Source organism: Dermochelys coriacea, chromosome 2 (genome assembly GCF_009764565.3).
Source record: "Dermochelys coriacea isolate rDerCor1 chromosome 2, rDerCor1.pri.v4, whole genome shotgun sequence".
Taxonomy (NCBI): Eukaryota; Metazoa; Chordata; order Testudines; family Dermochelyidae; genus Dermochelys; species Dermochelys coriacea.
The window spans coordinates 160896676-160920125 of NC_050069.1; the positions used below are offsets into that span (position 1 = coordinate 160896676).

Here is a 23450-nt window from a genome sequence, read left to right on the forward strand (position 1 = left end):
AGTGGACAAGCCAGTGTCATCCAGGATTCCTCCAGCAGACAGGCTACGCCTAAACCCAGTGCAGAGAAGACAGCACCGAGAAAGGAACTGTCACCGGCACAGTTGCCCCCAGCACTGAGAGGAGTCACTTCAAATAAAGAGGCAGACACTCTGGGGAAAAGGTCAGTGTTCTCCCATAAGGAGAAACAACACACCGCCTCTGAATTGCACCCCTCAGTGTCGACATTGACCATGGAGAATGAGCCTAGGGGAGAACTGGAAAAGCCATCAGTGCTGAAGCACCTGCCAATACTGGTACAAATTCTAGTGCAGAGAGCCCACTACAAGATGTCTACTCCTCTTCACTATCACCAAGGCATATGTTCTCTCCATCTTCAAATAGAGAACCTTCTTCCCTCAGCTCAGTGGCTGACACCATGGAGAGGCTCACCTGATTCCTCAACAGGGCTCTGCCCCAGCCACCACCTCAGGAATGGCACAGGATTGGATAATATCAATGAGCCAATGGGTATTCTTACTTCTGTGGCCCTATTGGGGTTACTGGGGTCCACCATCTTGGGCATCAAGAAGCCAGACTCAACTGTGCTCAAGGAAGAGGTCACTCCTCCCTTCAGCATCTCTGGCCAGACACACACATCAGAATATCAGGAGGAACAGGATTCAGTGTTGGAGCAACACCTGTGTCCCATATCACTACCTGAACCCCTCTCATCTTTCATCCTCTGGGTATCCTTGGCATCTAGCTGGGAGCCACACTGCTCCAAGCCATAGCTCCTCCCCAAGTCTGACAAGAGCTCTCTTGGTTGGCTACTCCCAATGAATATATGAAAAGGTATCGGTCCCATTCTCTGCTCTCTCCCTAACTGTTATACTTATCATAGGCACTTCAAGGACAGGATGGGATGCCCGCCTGAACCACCTGCAGGTGCCAGGAACATAGTTTCAGAATGAACTAAATTTACCTATGATCATTCTGGAACAGAGAGCCATCAAACTGAATAGAATAATAGCAATGTGGGGCTGGGAGGAACCTTGAGATGTCATCAGGTCCAGCCCCTTGTACTGAGACAGGACCAACTAAACTTAGACCATCATTCACATGTGTTTGTCCAACCTGTTCTTAAAACCTCCAATGATGGAGATTCCACAACCTCTCTTGCCTGTTCCAGTATTTAGCTACCCGTAGAGTTAGGAAGTTTTTCCTGCTATCTTACCTAAATCTCCCTTGCTGCAGATTAAGCCCATTGCTTTTCAGCCAACCTTCAGGTGACATGGGGAACAGTTGATCACCATCCTCTTTATAACAGCCCTTAACATATTTGAAGACTGTTATTGAGTCCCCCTTCAGTTGTCTTTTCTCAAGGCTAAATATGCCCAGTGTTCTTAACCTTTCCTCATAGGTCAGGTTTTCTAAAGCTTTCATCATTTTTGTTGCTCTCCTCTGGACCCTCTGCAGTCACAGGGAGTTAATACCAAATGCCTGAACTTCTGCTCCAAGGGAAGCATGAGCCCAGATTCTCTTCTTCAGTGGTCTCAAGGACTTCTCTATGTCTCCCCACTAAGTCCCCTGGTTTCCAGGATACTGTCCAAGACCAAGAGGGACAAGGCTACAGTCATCCTGAAAGCTCCTTGCTGGCAGAGGCAGTTTCAGCTGTCAGACTGCTGCAGTTGTCCATGCAACCTTCCATTCACCTCCCAGCTTGCCCAATGTCAGATCTTGCACCCAAACCCCCAGTCGTTGCTTCTGTTGTTTTAGATGTTGGCTGTTGGAGCCTTACTGACAGAGACGGCTCCCTTTCCCCCACAGCAGGAAAATCCTGCACCAGGAAGACTTTTTTTCCACTGTGAAAATTCTCCACTGGGCAGCCCAAAACAATCTGGACCGGAAGATCGTGACGTGTGCGCTGATCCTGAAACAGGACTGGCATTCAATACTGCCAGGGTTCACCTTGCAGCAGAATCAGCGAGTCATGCTCCAGAACAGTCATACTCGATCTTCTTGCACCCGATGATGTTGAAGCTAATTAAGGGCCTCTTTCATATCTGTCCTCTAGTTAGAGACCTGTCTGCCTTGTGGGATCTCGTGTCATTCTCAAGCTCATGGAGCTTACCTGTGAACGGCACTGGAATGCTCCATACAACATTTTACTATCAAGGCAGTCTTTCTGCTGGCTATTGCTTCAGCTTGAAGGGCTTGTGAGCTCCAAGCTCTCATGGCCAGACCACCATACACATTCTTCCGTCTCATATTTTTACCTGATCTAATCTGTTACCTGACCAGTCGTCTTCCCAAAGCTGCACTCATTTCTGGAAGAGAAGAAATTACATACCTTGGATGTAATTAGAACTTTACTATATTACCGTGATAGGACTGATCTGTTTTGCCCCCCCCCCCACTTACACACCTCTTTTTGGCCATTTCTGGCACATCCAAAGGCCATGCTATCTCATCAGAGAGACTCTCCAAGGGAAGCACACAGTGAATTTCAACCTGCAATTAGCTGGCTGGCAACCTGGTCACTTTGTCCATCAAGGCACCCTCCACGGAGGCACAGGCTGGATCTACCACCTGCTTCAGAAATGTTCCTGCCTCTGAGAAACAGGGAGTAACCCACTGATTTTTCTGAAAAATTATGCCCTTGACATGGCAGCCAGGGCTCTTGCGGAGTTCAGAAGACCACTTCTTCAATCATTGTTTGGTTCAGCTAATGTTCCTCGCTCCAATATCCTAAGAGGCTACTGCTTGCCAGTGAATTATAGTGGGATCCACGCTTACCTACTGAAGAAGAGAGAACGGTTACTTACCCTACAGTAACTGTGGGGTCAGTGCAGATCCCATGATCTGCCCTCTATCTCCGTTTTTTGGAGTCTGTAGTTAATACTAGCTTTGAATAAGGGAACAGAGAGAGGGTTGCAACTTCATTGCCTCATGTGGGAGCACAAGGTACATGCGCAGCCCTGACAGATGCTGCTACTCAAAAAAAATATTCCCGTCTTGCACATATGAGGTACACTTAGACTATAGTATCTCAAAGAACCACAGTTACGGTACAGTAAGTTCTCTTTCAAAGGTAAATGTTGATTAACCTTCTTCTTTTTTTTTTTCTTTAAAGCAAACAATCCTGTGAAGGCAGCACAACTGTGGTAAGTGTACCCAGATTCTCATTGCATGTTCATTGTTATGGTTTGGCAATGAGTCTTAAGTCCCTGTTCCTGCATCAGGGTTGGCTAGCACAGAATCCTGCACCTGTGCTAGCTGACCACAGTGTAAGATCAGGGGCTAAGCATGAAACTTTGTTTCCTTTTATTTTTGTCTGAGTGGATTTCTGTCCTTTGAAAGTAGGAGCAAAATTGCGTTTATTTTCTTTCTGATCTTGTCATTATGTTGAGCACCTAACACTATCTTTGCTGCTTTGTAACTTTAAAATAAATAGTCTTTTCTTTACCCCTGAATGTTCCCTGTGGTACAAGCAGACTTTTGCTGAGCAAACTACTAATGCTTTTGAATTTGTAACATCGGGTATAAGTTTTGTTATACCTCTCTAAAAACAGAGCACCGTGCTACATAAAACTGAATTAGAGGTGTTATTTAAATTAGCATTTTCATGTGGTAACCTACTCATTGTCACTTCGTAATCGTGTGAAATCGGGAGTACGTGAAACCACACTAACTTCTGTAGCTCTTAATTTGTGCTATGCAGTTGTGTTGCCCCCCCCCCTTTTTTTTTAATGAAATGTCACAGTAGCAACAGAAGAGTTATGGTGAAGAAGGTATTTGAATTATGAATCCCTAATTTTAACTTTTTAAAAATTAGCCTTTGAGCTACCATTTCTTATTTTGTTAGCCAGGGAATGGATGGTAGGGGGTTTTTTTGTTTTGTTTTTTGTTTAATTTGGCCACATTTGTCTTATCAATTTCAGAAATGTGGAGGAAAATGTTGGTTTTCTCCAGTTAGAAATTTTTCACACTTTTTTTGCACTTGATTAAATTAAAAATGCCTTGTATTTTTAAGAAGTTCAAACTTGCCATGAACTTAGCCCTAAATGAGGACAAGCACTCTTAGAAGCTTGAAGAAATATAGTTTAAAAAACTAACACTTGCTGCAAACTTTTTGGTATTCTGGAATATTTGACATTTTTATACTATTACTTACGTGTTTGCAAGAGCAAAGCCTTAAGTAGTTCCACTCAAGTCAATGGGATTACTCCTCTGTATAAAATTATGTACTTGCATAATGCAGGATCTGAGAAGTTTGTGTCTCTAGTAGTCATAAAAGGTACAAGACAGTATACTTGGGGGGTGGGGAGGGAGGCTGAAATGATTTTTGTTTCGCTATCATTTTTATTTTGTTGTTTTTGTGTAAATGTAATATGCAAGGATCTCTTAATTCGCTTCATAGCTCTTTAACTACCATTAAAATGGACTGCTAACATTACAGAATTTTGAAGGACTGATGGGTTAACGTTTTCATTGTTGTTAGACGACGACCTGAAAAGACAGATCTGTCCTGGTACCAACATGTTTCCAATATTCCCAAGAAGTTTAGGCCTCAATCCTACAACTGGCTCCATGAGGGCGGATGTCTGTGCTTCTCTATATCCTCATTAGTTTTAGAGGGACTCCACACAGGCATAGAACTTTTCCTTTGTGTAGCCAATTGAAGGATCAAGTTCTCAGTCTTGTTCACCCACCTAGTAAACTAATTCATTGTTTAAAATGATCAATTTTCTTATTTTTTGTCAGTTTTAATTACAGAACAGCTATTTTTTCTTTGTCTTATTTTAGTGCAAAAAATAATCCTGAAGTCCATAACTACCAGGTAAGAGTAACACTTGCTGAAGGGAAATATTGACTTTAGTTTTTATTACTTTAACTGTAAAGTTGTTGCTGCCTATAATTAAGGTGACTCATTTTCTCCTCTCTTCCCCCTTCTTCCCTGTTGTTTTGATTTGTTCCTTTTATACCCTTGTGGTGCAATTTTGTTCTGTGTCTCTAATTGCTGCAGCACAGAATTTGCAGCCCAGTGGGGAGACAATTCCTTTATGACACCTTTGCTCCCTCCTGATTCTGGGCAGGTCTGGGGATTAGAAAGGTGCCGCAATCATTTAGACCGCCTTAAAGGGCCTGTTTAAGTTACAGCAGCCTCCTGGGCCTACCGTATGGGCCACAGCACCACCCAGAATTTTGGCAGCATTGCATCATGGGGTTCCTTCCCCATGCCAGGGCTTTTTAGGAGGTCTCCTCAATAGGCAGTTGTACAGTTGTCTTCCATGGTATCTACGCCAGGGGGAATCTTCCTGTGGCTGGGTTGGGGGCTTTTACAGCCCCTTGATGCCATTCCTTCCCTTGTAACCAGGGTAAAGGGCCTGGAGTGGAAGTGAGGATCTCACTCTTGTTTCATATACTTCACAGTCGCATTCAGTGCTGCTGTGGGAGCAGGTTGCATTTTCATCCAGAGTGAACGCATGTATGAGAAACTAATTGTAATATATTTTTCAATTAAAAAATTTTAAAACCTCCATAGTGATTTTGTTCCACTGTCACTGTCTCATAAGGGCTTAATGAGCATAGGAAATGTCATCAGCATGGTATTGTCTTTCTGGACCTTACTGCTGTAATAAACCTTCTCTCCCTCCCTCTGACTAAAAATGGCTTTTCACCCATTTCTCAAACAACAGATATGCCGAAATTATGAAACAGAGCAAAAATGTGGGTTGTGATATCTTTCCAAAGGGAACAGCAAAAACATTTCCTCACTTTCATTCAGCTATGACCAAGCTCATGCTAGGGCTTCGTAAAGGTCCGGGCTTGAAGATCATTTCACCAAAAGGCCCCATGCACATGTTGAGTAACATGGGAGAGAGGCTGAATCTTGCCTTTCAAATCCCTAGGTAGTGCTGATATCCCTGGTTGACGGCTATCTTCAAACTATGACAGACTACACTGTAAAGAGCTGTTCTGTGCATAATAATGTCCCTTGGATTATGTCTACACTTGAAACTGGGAGGTGTGATTCCTAGCTTCTGTAGACATATTGTCATTAACCAGCACACTAAAAATAGTTGTGTAGTGTGGGCAGACGCAAATGGCAGCATGGGCTAGCCATGTTGAGTACAAACCCGCCTGAACCCTGTGGCTACCTACTCTGGACTGCTAGCTTGTGCTGCTGCCCATGATACCACCGCTGCAGCATTATTTTTAGCACAAGAGCTGGAATTACACCCCCAGCTCCAAGTGTAGAAGTAGCTGTAGGTTCCATGGTAGTAATTCATGCTCACGTCTGTCAACAGCTGCAGTTGTGATATTTGGTATATATTTAAGGCAGGTCCTTCATCATTTTTGGGTACGACTGGTAATGGAAGTATGAAATTGCAGTAACAATGCAGGCAGTTGTAACATGAGGATGATGTAATTGAGGACAACTCTTCACTTTAAAAAGAGCTCCATAGAAAATTAATCAAATGCAATCAGATTAAGAAGTGATACAATGATATAATCAAAGCTAATATTTTACTTCCAGCCACAGTATCACCCTAATATACATCCTGGTCCACCACACTGGCACCCTCATACTCCTGTGAACGTAAGGTAAGCACTCTCCATTGTATGGGAGGGATCATTTTTTTTTCTTCTTTATTTTAAACAACCTGTTGAATTAGAATTGTGATGAGACTATGAGGTGATGTATGTTAATCACTTCAGTTTTTGCTTTGACATATTCTAAGTCTATTAAACTTATTAAAAGGAAGTTGATAGTTAGCTTAGATTTATTTTTAATGTATTATTCAGAACAATTTTAGGATTAAATTTTCCTTTTGAATTAATTTCTGTAGGTTGTGTGTCTGGCAGTGAGGTGCTTCATATTTTTAGTCAAATGAATTTTACTTTGATTAGCATTTAATCTCAGAAGATAGTGGAGCATGTCCTTTCAGGGTGGGCTTAAATCAACAATGTACGGATTCGTAATATGCAGCAACCTTTTTCTGTACTCCAGAAACTTGCATGGAAAATTATAGTGCTTTCCTATTGAACATTGTATTAACAGATAGGTAGATTTAAAAAAAAATCACATAAAAATAACATTTTAAAACTACCACTTGAAAATTCAGTATCTGTATAGCTATGAATATGGCTGATCTTACTACATAAAGACTTAAATTTTAGTGCTATCAGACAGGAATTAAGTGAAAACAAGGTTGGAAGAAACTCAGTCTAAATTGAAATCAGTATGCTTTATGTGCTTTTTTCCCAGGTAAATATAACTCTTTTTGAGTTGTATTATTTTATTGCCAGACAGTGTCTAGGACTTTCTTGTATAACTGGCACCACCTTGAGTGCGTAATATTGTTGTTCTCATCTATCCCCTCTTCCTGCCTCTTCATCTTAGTATTCTTAGATAAAACAATTCCTTCACAGGGTAGGTGGAGTGTTTGGTGCTGAGTGTAGGTGAGCGCTAGTGGTAAGGGTAGACTGTAAAGTGGAAGAAAGGATAGTCTGGTCTGAGATTATGGGACTGAAGAAGCAGGGAAAGGGCATAGTGATGGAAGACACAGTATTTCTCAGGTGGATCTGCAGATTATTTATCTCCATCTCAAAATTCCTAGAGAGTCTGGTAATAAAATAAATGTTAAGGTAAAAACAAAACTACATTTATGGAAAATACTTTAAAATACGTAATGAATCTGACATAAAATTACTGTTCAAAATCTCTCCTGTTGATTTTAACACAGAATGAGTTCAAAAATCTCCAGTTTCCTGTTACCAGGAACAGCTGCATCTACAGAGATTTTGTAACTATTTAAGGGTTTTTTCTAAAAAGAATTTCCATTTATGATATCAGTCTAGTTAATTCTGATATTTTTAAAGCCTAAAACTTTCCTTTAGGCAGAGTAATGTTGAGATAAGCAGAGCAGTGTGTTAAAAAGTTTGTAAGAGAACTTTTTTTTTTCTTCAGTGAAGATTAAGGTCATTGCAAAGAGCTACAGGAAAATATGAAAAATGGCTTTTGCAAAGCTAAGTCTGTAAGAGATGCATAATAGACCAATCCTGCAGGCCTTCTGTTAGCTGAGTCCTGAAAGGTGCTGAGCGGTCTGGCACCAATCCAATAAAGCATTTAAACACATGCTTTCACTTGAAGCATGTGAGTAGACTCATTGAAGTGAATGGGACTACTCATGTAATAAAAGTTAGAGCATGTGTTTAAGAGGTTGGATAGATTTGTGCCAGAGTGCTCAGCTCCTGGCAGGATCAAGCCCTGATTTCATACAACTCCCACAGCTAGGCTTTCAGAATTGGACTTGAGGTGGGACAAGAGATAAGGGGAGGATGTTGGTGGGATACTCTGTTCTGTTTTGTAAATAATGTAAACTCCAAAATAAGAAGGTGCAGAATCACTTTCCATCTTATCTCCATAAAATCTCCTCAGTAAAACTGTTCTGTTGTTACTCAGTTAAAATCTCATAGGATTGAATTTTCTTCCAAGATCTATCTGAGGTTAGTGGTCATTGTGTAATTTTTAGATTTATTATTGAGGTTCCCTTCAAGTAAAATAAAAACTTAGCTTTCAATTTTAGATTCACAGTTTTCAGCCTACTTTGGTAGCATACAAAGAAAGAATGTTTCAAAAAATTAGAGCAACTTCAATGTATTAATACAGAAGTATGTCTGGCATAATGCAATTATTCACTTTTCATCATGTTGCTTGTAACAACTGCTTCTTGAAATGATTTATGGTGATTTGGTACATAGTACCTTCAGAAAGCTTGGGAGAGTTTGGTGATGGTAGTAGTTACCTATACCAGTATGCTAGGAAAAACATATTTTTCTTCCTAGTGGTTTTTCAAGGTTCAGAGTGAATTTGTACACAAACTTGTATTCTAGCTGCAGGAACGAGAAGTTTTGTTTGGTTTAAGAGGGTGGGTGTGTAACTAAGTCCATCAGAGTTGAGCAAATGGCAGTATTTATGGGTGGATGATTGATTGCTTCATTAATGTTATTGTGTTTTTAATTTTTAAGCCTTTGGGAAATAGTACTTCCACTAGCTCAACTTTTTGCATGATTCTGCATTTATTGCTCATTTGGCAAAGCCACTTAGCCTTGCTGCAGTTAACTCTTTTTCCCCTGGAAATTCAGTGGCTTTCAGGCATGATTATTTTTAACATTTGAAAGACAAGATTCTAAAAGTTCTGTGCATGTGATCTAATCCAAAGTGCATTGAAGTCAATGGAAAGACTTTCAGTGGACTTTACATCAAGCCCATGATTCTATCCACCACTCCCTTCCATGGGTGTTCACTCTCCATCATTTTTCATGTGCATTTTAGAGCCTAGCTGATAAACTCATATTACTGTATAGCATTCATAATTGTAAAATTTACTTCCACCTCTCACTAACCAATAACTGTGCAAATGGTACAGGCCACCCTACCATGATGACAGGCCATATTGGAAACCAACCACAAGTGGAGATGACCGCAATTTACAGTATATCCAAGATCAGAACCAGAAGAATTTAGGAGGAATCCAAAGTATGGTGTACCAAGATAAACTCATGACAACACTTTGAGAAACTGGGTCATCCTAATTTCACCTACCATCCTAGATGATCATTACATTCCATAAGCATTGTCTGTCTGTGCATTATGTTAAAAGTATATTGTGTAAAAAGTGTGTCTTAATCTGTAGGGTCATCTTGTTGTCTAGTGTTCCCAGACAATCTTGAAAGAAGTATTTTCAACACTTTTTGTAAAAATCTGAGAAGTTTTGTGAAAACTGGTCAGAGTTCATTGTGGCTCAAGTTCTGAAATTTTTGTAAATTGTTAAATTTATCATATTTTTGTGGGACTCTAGGCATGTTTCTTTAAAATATTACATACCATCTCTTATTATTTTATCAGCTTGTTTTAATTAATGAACCCAATTAAAAATGAATGATCAGAAATTTAGTTTCTGAACTGATGCAAGGACAGGAAATGTGAAATAAATGAAAAACAGAATCAAAACTCACTTATGTAATTAAAAATGACTTAAATGGCCAGTGATAAAGGGATCCTGTTGACATAATCAAAGGTTTTTTTCACAAAATAAAATTACCGGTGTTTATATAACTTTAAACATAAGTATAGGGAAAACACTATAATTTTAAATTTAATAGATTACTCTATTACCACTCAGATTTATTGATTAAACCAATGAGAAATTGCATATTATGCCTAAAGGTAGTATTTGCTGCTATGAACACAGGAATGTTAAAAAATGCCTTAAAAATGGGTGCTGCTGTCTTTTGTCTGATTTTTTTTTAAATGAAATTGTGAATGTAAACGATAAGGAAGCATAAAACTACCTTTTGAAATTTTTTCTCCAAGAGGGTGGTTCAAGAAATAGCTTGTAATCAATGTAGTACTTGAGGGAAGGGGAAACAAAGGGTCCTGATAAATAAAAAAAGATGTTAGACTTCTGCGAAGTTGGATGTACACTTTACAAACTCAGGCCCTTACATAGGCGTGACTGGTACTTTGATCACTTGCCTATATTTTACTCAAAGTCATAGTGCCATCTTTATTCATATTTTCTTATTAATTTGGCCTTACAACTGATCTTTTGAAGTTTGCTGGAATAAGTAATATCTTTATATTTGGGATATCTTAAACTGGTAGGTTTTTTTTCCACTTGATTTTAATAAACATCCATTTGTAAATAGGGATAACCCTGCATTTTTTCAGAGCAAATTTGATAGTATATAACTTTGTAAAGTATATTTGTTTACAAATGCTATCATTAATATTTGTTTTGATCTTCCTTGTATGTGCTAAGTACAAATAAACATTCTCAAGCTTCTGGCTTTGTTTTGCATATATTATTATTTTTCTGTTTAAAAGATATAAATACAATTTTTGTGGCAGTTGGGGAATGATACACCACTGTGTGTTCCAGTTTTATGCTCAGGTCACTCTGTAGCATCAATGATGTAATATTGGAGTAACCCAGTGATGAATCAGGCCCAAGATTTTCATTGGAATCCACTGGAAATACTTGAAGGCACAGTGCACTATGATGTGAAAGTGCCAGTATAATATGTATGGTCTTCAACTGAGTATTCATCACTTCATGATTCGTGATTTTGTTATGGATTTCTATATATATTGTTTATACTCAGTATTGCTTTTCTGTGCAGTATTTTTTGCGGCTGTCATATAGGGAGCTGAAGACATTTAGAGCAAACAATCTTAGTGCCACTTTAGCCTTATGTTGAAAATTTAAGTGGTGCATAAGCCTTGTGCTAGATCTCTGCATAAGGGTGAATTTTGCCCTTTATGATTATTTGTATATAGCAATTTTCATGCCTGGTACCAAATGGGAAAGCACTTACCTTATCTTATTCCTTCTCTTTAGAAGCACCTCAGATACTCTCAGCTACATCTTCTTATGGCATGCCCATCCCTCAGTACTCAGTGGTCCTGAATACCTATAACAGCAGTGAGATTCAGGGGTAAGGAGGGTTGGTATTGCAAGCAATAGGGGCAGGTCGTCGCCTGCTCCCCTTCGCTCCATCCAGTTATTTCCTTTGGGGAGGACTAAAAAGGTAAAGGGCTGGTCTCCACTACAGGGAGATCGGGACGGTCGATGCTGCTGCAATCAATGCAGCAGGGATCGATTTAGCAGGTCTAGTGAAGACCCGCTAAATCGACAGCAGAGCGCTCTCTGGTCGACCCCAGTACTCCAGCTTTCCAAGAAGAGGTAAGGGAAATTGACCGGAGAGTGTCTCCAATCGACTCAGCACCGTGAAGACACTGGGGTAAGTTGACCTAAGCTATGTCAACTCTAGTTACGTTAGTCACATAGCTGGAGTAGCATAATGTAGGTCAGCTTACCCCCATAGTGAAGACAAGCCCAAAGTCTGACATTTTGCATTTAACCTTTCTCTCCAGTGACGCTGCTCTGACTTTTGCCACTGCAGTGAACTAGGAAGAGACTCTACCTTTTGAATATGTATTTTCATTTAAAGGGCACTTTGGTGTTTGTTTTTTCTAAAGTTGGCACCCCTACTATTTAAAAAGTATGATTAGCTAATAAATCAGTGATACCAACCTTTGGACGCTAGAAATGCAACTCATCACTTTCACTTCTTAGCAAGACAGAAATCTTCAGGTTTTAAAGCAAAATTCTATTGCTTACTCTTCTGGAAATGTTTGGTGAAATGACTGCTAAAGGTGACTCCTTTAGTTTAAAAATTACTTTATAATAACTTTTGCAAATCTTTGGCTGTTAGGATTTAAGACTGGATCCTATTTGCAGGCCACTGTAGGAAACCTCTTTTGATATCACGGTTTTGCATTATAGTTCCTAAAATACTTTAGGTCCGTTATCTATTGAAATAAATGTTCTTATGTCATGTTGTATAGGATTCCTGCAAGGATTCCCCATGAGAATGCCACAGGATATTTATTTAAAGTAGTTCTCAGTTGTGTTCCAAATAGTAAAATACACAATTTTTCTATATGTACAAAAATCACTTTTGAGATCTTTCCTGTTGTCCTAAGTAAACAGATACCACCACCTACTGAATGCTAACAAAGCAAGTTTTCCAGAATGCCCATTGTACTGTAGGTTTAATTTCTGAAAATGTTCTTCATCCCAATTTTTAAAAGTTTAATTTAAAAAATTATAATTTCCTTTGTATTAGTTGTAGGTGCTTTTCAGAAAAACTCTTTGAAGCCTTATCCTCTCCTGATTCCACAAGAATTAGAAATGTTGTAGCTATGTTGGTCCCAGGATATGAGAGAGACAAGGTAGGTGAAGTATTATGTTTTATTGGAGCAGTTTCCATTGGTGGAAGGGACAAGCTTTCAAGCTTCACAGAACTCTTCTTCAGGTCCAAGTTGGTCCAGTAAAATATCTTTCTCTCTCTCATATCCCACTAAGACCTGAAGAAGAGTTCTGCATAGCTTAAAAGCTTGTTTTGTCCACTAACTGAAGCTAGTCCAATAAATTATATGACCTCACCTGCTTTGTCTCTTTCCAGAAGTGGAAATTGAATGATCACAAATGGTGACAAAACTGTCTTTTCTGCAAATTAGAGATGCTATTTGATGAATAGACATCATACCAGGAATCAAAAATTACATTGATTTGTGTTTGAGTATATAGTGAAGAGAGTCTCAGATGTGCTGGAGCACCACTTGGTGCATTCAAGAGGGACTGGGGCTAAGGTGTCTTTATGCCATCTTTCTGTACTCCTCCCATCCCCCATCTCCCCCAGTACTGGAGGATATCTGGGCAGTTCAGTCCCAGCACAACTCAGTGCAGCCTATTTTGCAATGCAGTAATTACTGGACAGAAAAACACCAGAGTACCAGTCTCCCTCCTGCCCTGCCATCCCTCCTACACCAGGGACTCCAGGAGTTGTTGCAATGCCAGGTCTGTGACTTAGGCCAGGTTTATGGCCCATTGCAGCATCAGAGTATTGCCCTGGCCCTGAGACTGTGGGCTGTAGAAACAAGTTCTAGTATTGGGGAAGATGGCATCCCTTTGAATTAATTCTTCTTAGCATGGGTTACTTAACCTGTGAGTTTTCTCTTTTCAATTACTTAATCATGAATCACTTTGTCAGCTGAAATGCAGACTAAAAATGTAGGGACTGTATCATGTAATGCAATTGCACAGCTGTCAGTCTGGAGTGTTCACTCTGACAGAAATAACTTGAGTTCTGCCAAAACATGCATCAGGGCCAAAATGCAGACTTCTCAAGTTCAAGGATTGCTTGCTCAAAGACTATAGAATCAGGTGGAGCATCTAGTATGGCAGGTAAGTTGTAATATGTCTTTTGTCTTTCAGATCCTAAACCAATGCACCAGAAGAGCTTTTTTCCATCTTGTAGAAATAGTAGTATAACAGCTTGCAAATAATTTGGTAAATGTAACCACTGGTGCCAACAAGTAAGCTAACTGAGACAGGAAAAAGGAAGATGCTGATATGACTTGATTTTTGGCATACGGACTCCTGAGTGGGGTAGAAAAACATAATCAGGATATGTGGGAGAGATTCCCTGCCGTGGGGAGAGGCAGGCCGATGTAGCTCTGCATTTTTTTGTTTTTTGTGGGGCGTTTCAAATAAAAGAGGTCTTCAGAAGTTTCATGTCCTTGATCCAGCAGGAAGCCAGGTCGGTGCTATTCCCTTAGGAGCCACCTGGCTTGAATGAGGACCACTTCAGCACAGGCTCGCTGAGGACCTAATTCAAAGTCCATGAGGAGACTACATTGATGGGCTTTGGATCAGGCTCCAAGAACAGCACAGTGGTTTCCTTTTGCTTTCTAAAGTGGGGATCTGAGGAGAATAATATTTATCGGTTATTATTATGGATGCAGCACCAATAGTGCTGACTGTTAGCCAGGAAACAAAAAATTACTTCCCCCCCCACCCACCCACCCTTTTTTTTTGGTAGTGACTGTGGATTCTTCAAAGGCCAGGGCATGCTGGAATACTTGCTTCTGCCACAAAACAACAGCAACCAAAGAACTTCACTTTGAGAGGTTAACCTGAGCTAGCTTTACTGGTTCCATGTAGGAACTTGCCTCTGTGTTCACTGCACTTGTTCCGTATCGTGAAGATGAAAGCTTTGGGATTGCTGGAACTCAGAAGGTTTTTTTTTGTGTAAATATCATGTTTGCATCACATTTCTGTTTTAAGAATGAAATGGCTGCATCTGAAAAATACAACTCAAGTTTTATTATTCGTGCTTATTATGGTAGTACCTAGGGGCCAACCAAGAAGGGCAGGGGGCATTATGCCATTGTACAAATATAGAAAAGCATAGTCCCTATTCCTTTGGTGACAAAGAGTTTACAGTCTAAATAGAGAAGATAGGGTCAGGGAAAGGGACAGAACAAACATACTTCTTCATTAGTGTATATTGTTTGTTGCATTCCCATCCCTAGAGATACCTTGAAAATCAGTCAAATTCTGAGAGAGACTACAATTGCACGGAGCCAGGTTTTCAAGAGAGCTCAGAGCCCAGCAGCTCCCATTATTCTCTTAAGTGCCATTGTATCCTGAAAAGTGAGGGACATTGTGGGCTTCCATATTGAATGTTTCTCAAAGATTTCCATATCATATGTGCTAAGTTTTTCTTTCTGCTTGACCTGCCAAAAAAAACCTAACCTGGATTCTGAGAGTCAAGTTGGGTTCCTTCCTTCACATCGCTCATCCCCCCATAATAAAGGTTCTGCAGGCCAAATTCTGTATCAGTTACTGGCACACCTTTGCAATCCAGTTTTAGAAGTCTGACCCTTGATAGTTCTTTCAAATAAAACAAATTGTTCCTTAACAGCTAGCCCTGTGATATTTCTGAATGTGGGTTTTAAGCTCTTCAGGGCAAGGATCTCATCATACCTGCTTGAAAGCCCCCAAACATACTTATCACTGAATAAATACTAATAGATAGAAAATGTAAATAAAGGTCCATTAACAAACTTTCATATTAGTTCACAGTATGTAATCCTCTCGATTTTTTTTCTCCATCCCAGTTCAGAGATCTGGTAAATTTTATATAATTAAAAATACACTGTTTATTCAACCCTTTGGAGTTAATGGGATTTGAAGATGCTCAGCACCTTGCAGCATTGCATTGTTTGAGAGAGAGTGTCTTTTTTTTTTTTAAATCTGCATTATCATTTGTTCACACTGATCAAAATCAACTTGGCGACATATGTTCTAAAGGATTTCAGAGGACCACGGCACTTGGAGAGAAGATGTATGGAGAATGCTTCTACTCTCCTAGCTCTCTGACCATCTGCACATCTTTTCCTTTTGGTTGTGTTTGAAGTACATTAGTTCTCTCAACTCGAGCAATCTGCTGCTTCCTGCAGCACACTTTGTGGTAACAGCTCATCTTCCCACAGTGATTTGCTGTTTGGGTATTCTCAATAGAGTCAAAGTGCTTCCTCTCATAGGCAGAAGAGTCTCACTAACAATGGTTCTCCCAAGCAGCATGTGACCTGCAAGCACTTTGCAGACCACCAAGGATTGTTCTGTGGACCACAGTTGAAGAACCACTTCACTGAATGAAGAGATTAGAAAGACCCTTTTAACTTTTAAACAAAGAAGGTTGAGGTGATAAATCCTACCATGAGATCATTCAGAAACCATCTCAAAATTACATTAGCATTGTCAATCATATTTTTGTTCCCAATATTTGTTAGGCTTTTTTGAACTTGTCATACTTTGTACTTTCTGTAGTCTGTATTTTTTTGTATTTTGTTTTTCCTATTTGTTAAGTCTGAAGCTTTGAGCTACTGTTCTAAAAAACCTCCCCATTTTAATTTTTATTATAAAGATAAATTTTTGAATTACTAGAAGAAAGGTCCAGAACAGGAGCACTTTTTAAAAATTGTAGTCGCTTGCTAAAAACAGTTTTAAGTAATTTGAAGAGTAGTTTTTAAAAAAAAAAGTCATTATATTTAAAAGCCACATTTTTGCCCACAAAATGTTTTGTTGCTCAGTCATGTCCCCCGAAGAACTGAAAGGAGCAGCCATTGAACTCAGTTGGCAGTAGGAAATGCTGGTCTAATACAGTTTAAAGTCAGACAACAAGCTATTTAAATATTTAACAAATACTTTTTCTCCAGTCAATCGGTTTATAACACTCCTACAAACAACATGCAACTTGCCCCACAGCATTAGTTTTTGCATTTTCTGAGAGTCATAGGGGAAACAGAAATGTTAAACCATTTATGCAGTCTCACACAGAGAATATTGACCAGTTGGATAGCAGTACAATCAATATCTGAAATTCCCAGGTTAGAAAAAGGAGAACCATGTTTACATCCTGGTTGTATCTTTCATATCCATGTGCTAAATCCTACGTTTTTGAGGCCACTCAGCCTGGCAGCTTTGTCAGTCAGCAGGACCACGCTGTCTGCATTCAGGAGAGACTGCTTTTCCTCCACTAGAGGCAATGGGAGAGAACCAAGGGAGGAGGAAGATTGGGGCCTAATCGGTGGGTAAAGAGATGGAAAAGATACCCAAGATGAGGCCATAGAGTGAAGAGGGAGAAGAGAGCCCAATGTTGAACCACAAGTGGGACAGAAGAGCAGGGAGAGAGACTCCAGCAGAAGGGGGCATCTGGGGAAAAGTTAGATGGAAGGAAAGATTTTAGCGTTCGGTTTAAGGTGGGAGGAAAATGGAAAAGAAAAGCTAACTGGAAGTAAAAAGAAAAGGAGTACTTGTGGCACCTTAGAGACTAACAAATTTATTAGAGCATAAGCTTTCGTGAGCTACAGCATCCGATGAAGTGAGCTGTAGCTCACGAAAGCTTATGCTCTAATAAATTTGTTAGTCTCTAAGGTGCCACAAGTACTCCTTTTCTTTTTGTGAATACAGACTAACACGGCTGCTACTCTGATAACTGGAAGTAAACAGTGATAAGGACTGAGGAGATGAAGAAGGCAAAGTAGAAGGGAAAAGAGAATGGAAAAGCAAGGGAACGTGTGGTCTATGCAGCTTTAAAAACAATAGTGTGTATGGTTACTAGATCTTTAAGATCTGGAACACACTGTTTCTTGCTCCAAAGAGGTGTTGTTTGGACATGAAACTGATCACTTTGGGGGGGGGGGGGGGGGAAAAGTTTTGACCTAAAAAAGGGAACATTTAAAATGATTGGTTTTGGGGTGTTTTATTTTGTTTGTTGGGGTGGGGGAGGATTGGTGACAATATTTTGCCACTGTTCAACCAGCTTCTCTTACAGCTGGTTACAATTTTCAGCAAAAACATGGTCTGAAAATTGCAAAATAACTGAAATTTTATCTCTAGTCAGAATCAATTGGTGTTGGTTGGAGACTGAGCCTAAGAAGGACCGTCTCCACTGTACTAAGTTGATTCATTTAGGTATCACTTTATTTTCTTGTTGCTGATATTATTCTCTGTGGAAACAAGTGAAATTTCCTTTCTTTGAACAGTGTTAGTCTACTGTACATAGTTCTGGTTCCAGCTTGAATGGTAAAGTAAATAACATTAATGGAATCTAAACTTCAGCCTTAGCTTGACTGTGTCTTGGATTTGCCTGCAGGGCCTTTAGGTTGATTCTTGATTCCTTATGCCTCTGAGAGAGGATCCCTGACCCTTTTTATGATCCTGGATTTACAAACACCTGATCAAACCTTAGAGTGACTCAACAATAATTGCAGTACATCTTCATTCTGATTTTAAACTTGTGAGTTTAGGGTAGCTCATCAGAAGAGCTTAATCATTCCTATGTAGGGTCTGAGAAATTTCTTCCTGGTTAAAGTCCATTTAGTCATTCAGCCTCTAGAGGTGTCTTTAGGAATGAAATGGGCTCCTCTGGACCATCTTCAGTTGCTTCACACCTGCAATAGGATTTACTAATTTTTCTAGTATGGATGCATATACAGCAGCTTTCATACCTTCATCTACACCACATAACAGAACATGTAGGCCTTGTGATGCACTTTTTCTCCCTAGAGCATGCCCCTTACTCCCATGCTAGGTGTCAGAGTTCACACCTATTTATCCCCTATCTGCTCTATGACCATCCCTTTTGTTATATTGTTTGCATGCAATAAAGCCCTTTCCAGGTAATCTGCTCCAGTCCATGTACCAGGTGTGGTAGTTAGCCCAGTATTTGCACAAACCAGGTTCATTCTCTCCTAGCTCATTTCTTCCTCATTCCTATCTACAAAGAAATCATAAATGCTTGTGTCAAGGTTCCTTCCCCATTCTGAACTCTAGGGTACAGATGTGGGGACCTGCATGAAAGACTCCCTAAGCTGATTCTTACCAGCTTAGGTTAAAACTTCCCCAAGATACAAACTTTTACCTTTTGTCTTTAAACCTTTATGCTGCCGCCACCAAAGTGTCTAACAAAAATAACAGGGGAAGTGCCCACTTGGAAACATCTCCCCCACAAAATATCCCCCCAAGCACTACACCCCCTTTCCTGGGGAAGGCTTGATAAAAATTCTCACCAATTTGCATAGGTGAACACAGACCCAAACCCTTGGATCCTAAGAACAATGAAAAAGCAATCAGGTTCTTAAAAGATAATTTTAATTAAAGAAAAAGTAAAAGAAAAACCTCTGTAAAATCAGGAAGGGAAATACCTTACAGAGTAGTCAGATTCAAAACAAAGAGAATCCCTCTTGGCAACACCTTAAGTTACAAAAAGACACAAAAACAGAAATATACATTCCATTCAGCACAACTTATTTTCTCAGCCATTTAAACAAAATAGAATCTAACGCATATCTAACTAGATTGCTTACTAACTCTTTACAGGAGTTCTGACCTGCATTCCTGCTCTGGTCCCGGCAAAAGCATCACACCGACAGACAGGACCCTTTGTTTCCCACCCTCCAGCTTTGAAAGTCTCTTGTCTCCTCATTGGTCATTGTGGTCAGGTGCCAGCGAGGTTTTCCTAGCTTCTTAACCCTTTACAGGTGAAAGGGTTTTTCTTCTGGCCAGGAGGGATTTAAAGGTGTTTACCCTTCCCTTTATATTTACGACAGCTTGTTTGCCGTATAGCTATTCTCATGCACACTTAGTGTCACATTCCAAGCTTACAGCCTATAGTAATACTTTGCATCTGTCAGGTGCTTTACAGGGTTAAAGCAAATTACAAACCTTAACTCAAATTAAGGGTTTTGAGCTTTTCATGAAATTTTGGGAGAAAATGAGAAGACTGAAAATCGAAATTTTTAAAATGTAAGTGTTAATGGAGAAAATGGACCACAAGCTATTTTCTGTATGTTTTAGGGTTGCTTTTAACCAAATACAGTAAAGGAAATTAAAATTTTGAAATGACAGAAATGTAGCAGCATTTGAACAGGAAATAAAGGTGAATCTAAAGAGAGATCTCTCTTTCATGATCCAGGGGGATGTTCTATTATGTTGGGACACAATTTGATGTCCACTGTTACCATATATATCACATGAAAGCCTACAGGGCCATGAAGTAACTCCCTTTGCACGCACCTGCCCTTTGCAAGCACCAGTTCTTATTGTAAAGAACCACATGGTACCTTGGAGGTTAAGAGGGAGATTTAAGACACAAGTGAAAGTTAGGCCCCAAGACCCACTGAAAGGCAAAGGGAGATTGACTCCTATTTATGCCTAACTCTCATTTGTGCTTTTTGAAAACCACCCCCTCAAACAATCAAATAGGTATGCTTATACCTATTATGATTCTCCTTAGGGAGCACAGTTAAAACTCTTCTTGAGTTTTGAGAAGGTATTCTTGTGACAAAGTGATAGGTGAGATATCTCCTATTAGAGCTAGGTGGGTGGCAGGAGATTCCCAGCCCATTCAATTCAAAGAATACTGTGTAGACCTGATGCTGTAGAAAGACATCAGCAAGCTGCAAATTGCCATATAAGGCATTCTTCAGGCTGTAGATGGGAGGATGGAGGGGGCTGTGAAGACGTGCATTTGAAATGCTAAACCTTTTTAAATATAAAGAGATTACAGTGCTTAGTTCAGAGGGAATGCTCTTACAAGAAACTGATGCAGGTGTGACATTTGTTGAAAGTCAAACAAAAAAATCTCTCTCCAATCTAGAAGGCTTTCTTTCTAAATCACCATCCACCTGTCGGGGGGCGGGGGAGAACCTAGACCCGCTGAATGTACTAGCATTCCCATGGCCAGAATAGTCCATGCATGCCTTCCTGCACCCACCCCTAGAGCACAAAACAGGGAGCTGCTATGACACTGGGTTCCCAGAGTTCTCAAAACCATGTGGGAGCGGAGGCCCACCAATCACCTCCCAATTACAGCTTTAGGCCCCTGGGAAGCACCTGGACTGCAGCAGACACCATGGGTGAAAGGGAGCATTCGTAGCCCAGCTCTGTGATATTGGCTAAGGCCATTCTTGTGAAATCCTCAGTAAGAGGGTGGGAGAATTTCCCAGTTGAATAGGGATGATTGCTGGGAGGATGGGATGGAAAGGCATCAGGTCAGAAGCTAAGGATTTCTCTGTGTGAGGATGGAGACAGTAGTGTGATGAAGTGGTGATAAGACGGTGGAGGGTGAAGGCTAGATGGTAGGAAAATGTAAAAGTTTTAATTGAATAAGCAGTGTGTTATAAGTAATGTTTGACTGATACAGAGCTAGGCTTTAGAAGTAGCAATGGAAATAGGGAAGATGAAAGGGGGCAAAGAAGTGAAAAAAATGTGTATTGTATCATCTGTCCTACTACTTAGTTGTATGCTGCCTTTTTTGGTGAGATTAAAATAGTTTATGGTCAAGGGCTACATATCTGAATTCTGGACTTCTACCATATTTGTGAAAAATGCAGTTAGTAGAATAATGAGGGTCAGCTAGTGGCCCAGGAGTGGGCAATGGAGTGATTTAGAATAAAGCATTAGTCTTTCTCCTTTAGAGTATGGGCAGTATTGCACTGCCTCTTTTCTCCTTGATGTTCAAGTAATCTATTATGTAATAAGTTAGTAGGGCTTGTCAGGGAGACACTAAACTAGGAGGAAAGGTGGAATGGTACAGCAAAGGGAAAAGTTGCAGAAAGGTAAATATGCAGAACATCAAAGAAAGATGCAATAAGAGGAAAGGATGTAGGGTAGCAAAATTATCTTTTAAGAGATTAAAATCAAGGTGGAATTTTGGCATACTAGGAAGGTCAAAAGAGAAATACAGGAGGAGAAAATATGGAAGTTTACTCGTATAAAAAAAACCTAGGTGTCTATAACAATGTGAGAAGTCTGGAGAACAAGTGGAAAAACTAGAGGTCTTATGACGTGATCAAAACTTTGTTTTGGTTGGCGTTACCTTGCTGGGGAAAAAACATAACTGCAATGTCAGTTCAAACTGGCAAGATATATCCATGAGAGAGAGGGAAAGGAAAGAGGAGAAGTTGTTGAGCAGAAGAGTAGAGAAAGATAATGTTTCAATTCTCTGGGTTAAAATATAGACCATGAAGAACAGAGAAGACCCAGTGAGGAACCTATGCTAGAGCACACCAAACCATGGAGAGGTAGAGTTCAAGGTCTGTAATCCTAGAAGTTTTGCCTTGATGTGTGTTGGCAATGTAATATTAAGGCTTCCAAATGCCTTTAAATGAAATAATGTAAGTGACATGGAATGGGTAATTTGGATTCCTCAGGTTTGAGATTTTGTATTGGGTAATTCCAAGTCTGTCATATGTAGGGCCAGTTCACTAGGTCAGAAGCTGCAGTCCCAGTTGTTCTCTGATTCACCAGTTTCCCACAGAACCTCAAATGGGAGTGAGAGTGGGCTGTGATTATTGCCGTATCCTGCAAATGTACACAGGGAACCAGCCATAAAGGTGAGTTTGAATATCTGTCACTCACTTTTGACCCTGATGAAGGATAGAAGTTTATGGTTCTTTTGGGTAGAGTAGACTACTAAGGTAAATGTGGGATTTCACATCTCAGGTTGCTGAGCTGGTGTTTGTGCTGCTGTTGGATTCCTTATAGTACATTGCCCCTGGAGACTTTGACATGCACGTGAACACAATCTTTGCTAAGCTAACTCTTTACTTCCTTGACATGATGGACTTCTCTGGGTTTTACCTGTAAGGTTGAGTCCTTTACCCACATAGTCAAGAAATGTTTCCACAGATCTAGGGATATGCTCAATCTGATTACAAAACTGATTTAGATAGTTGAGATACTCAAATCATTTCCTCCATTTCAATATGGCAGCTATTTCACATCCATATCAACCTCTGAGACTTGATTTATAAAGTTTTATGGTCTCACTGATGTTGATGAACAACTGGTCTCCTCTTCCAACCAGTGTGCCTATCTGCTCATCTGCAGCTATTATCATTTTTTTAAAGAGGACCCTCAACTCTATGATCCTTTACCATACTCTGGTTTAATGGTGATCTCTGTGTCTTGAAACAGTTGAATTGAACAAAGGATGGCAGAGAAGTCGCCTGGAATCTGATATTTTCTACAGAACATTCATTTGTGTGTACAAAAGATCTATAACATAAGACAAAAAAAGTTAATTGTCCCCAGTCATAGACACCTCAAAAAGATTATCTAGGTGAACTCTCATTTAATGTGCAGTCTCATTATCCTGGACTGATTTGTTCCTTCAGCTGATTGCCTTGTTGAAGATGTGGTGGTCTTGCTAAATGAGAGACTAGTGTCAGGTTATTTTCTCCAAACCTTTGGAGTTCGAGAACTACAGGCTCCAGATGGCTTGTCATCTACTGTTTGCATTTGGTTTAGTTTCTAAGGGAGGATATTTCTCATCTTCTGGGCTCCTCAAGACCTACCACTTGTAGATCTGAGCCATGTTTCTCCTGGTCACTTAAGACCAGTGGGGTAGGTACGGTGCCATTACTGGCAGTCCGTTCCAATGTCTTGCTTTGTGAGAGGAGGCTTCCAACTGTCCTTAAACATGCAGTGGTCTACCTCCTCCCCAATGAACCAACTTTTGACATTGAAGTGCCAGTCAG

General features: G+C 40.1%; 1 protein-coding gene across 5 annotated transcripts in view; it reads left to right on the top strand.

Annotated features, from left to right (window-relative positions):
- Window positions 1–23450, top strand: part of EPB41L4B (erythrocyte membrane protein band 4.1 like 4B) — a 255127-nt gene that overhangs the window by 128937 nt on the left and 102740 nt on the right. For 4 of the 5 annotated variants that reach the window (XM_038392440.2, XM_038392441.2, XM_043508596.1 and 1 more), the window contains exons 13-15: window positions 3114–3144; window positions 4787–4820; window positions 6522–6589. In XM_038392440.2, the coding sequence (XP_038248368.1) occupies window positions 3114–3144; window positions 4787–4820; window positions 6522–6589 (133 nt within the window). Of the gene's footprint in view, window positions 1–3113; window positions 3145–4786; window positions 4821–6521; window positions 6590–9417; window positions 10837–23450 lie in introns of those variants that run through there. The other variant, XM_038392442.2, reaches the window with a different exon arrangement.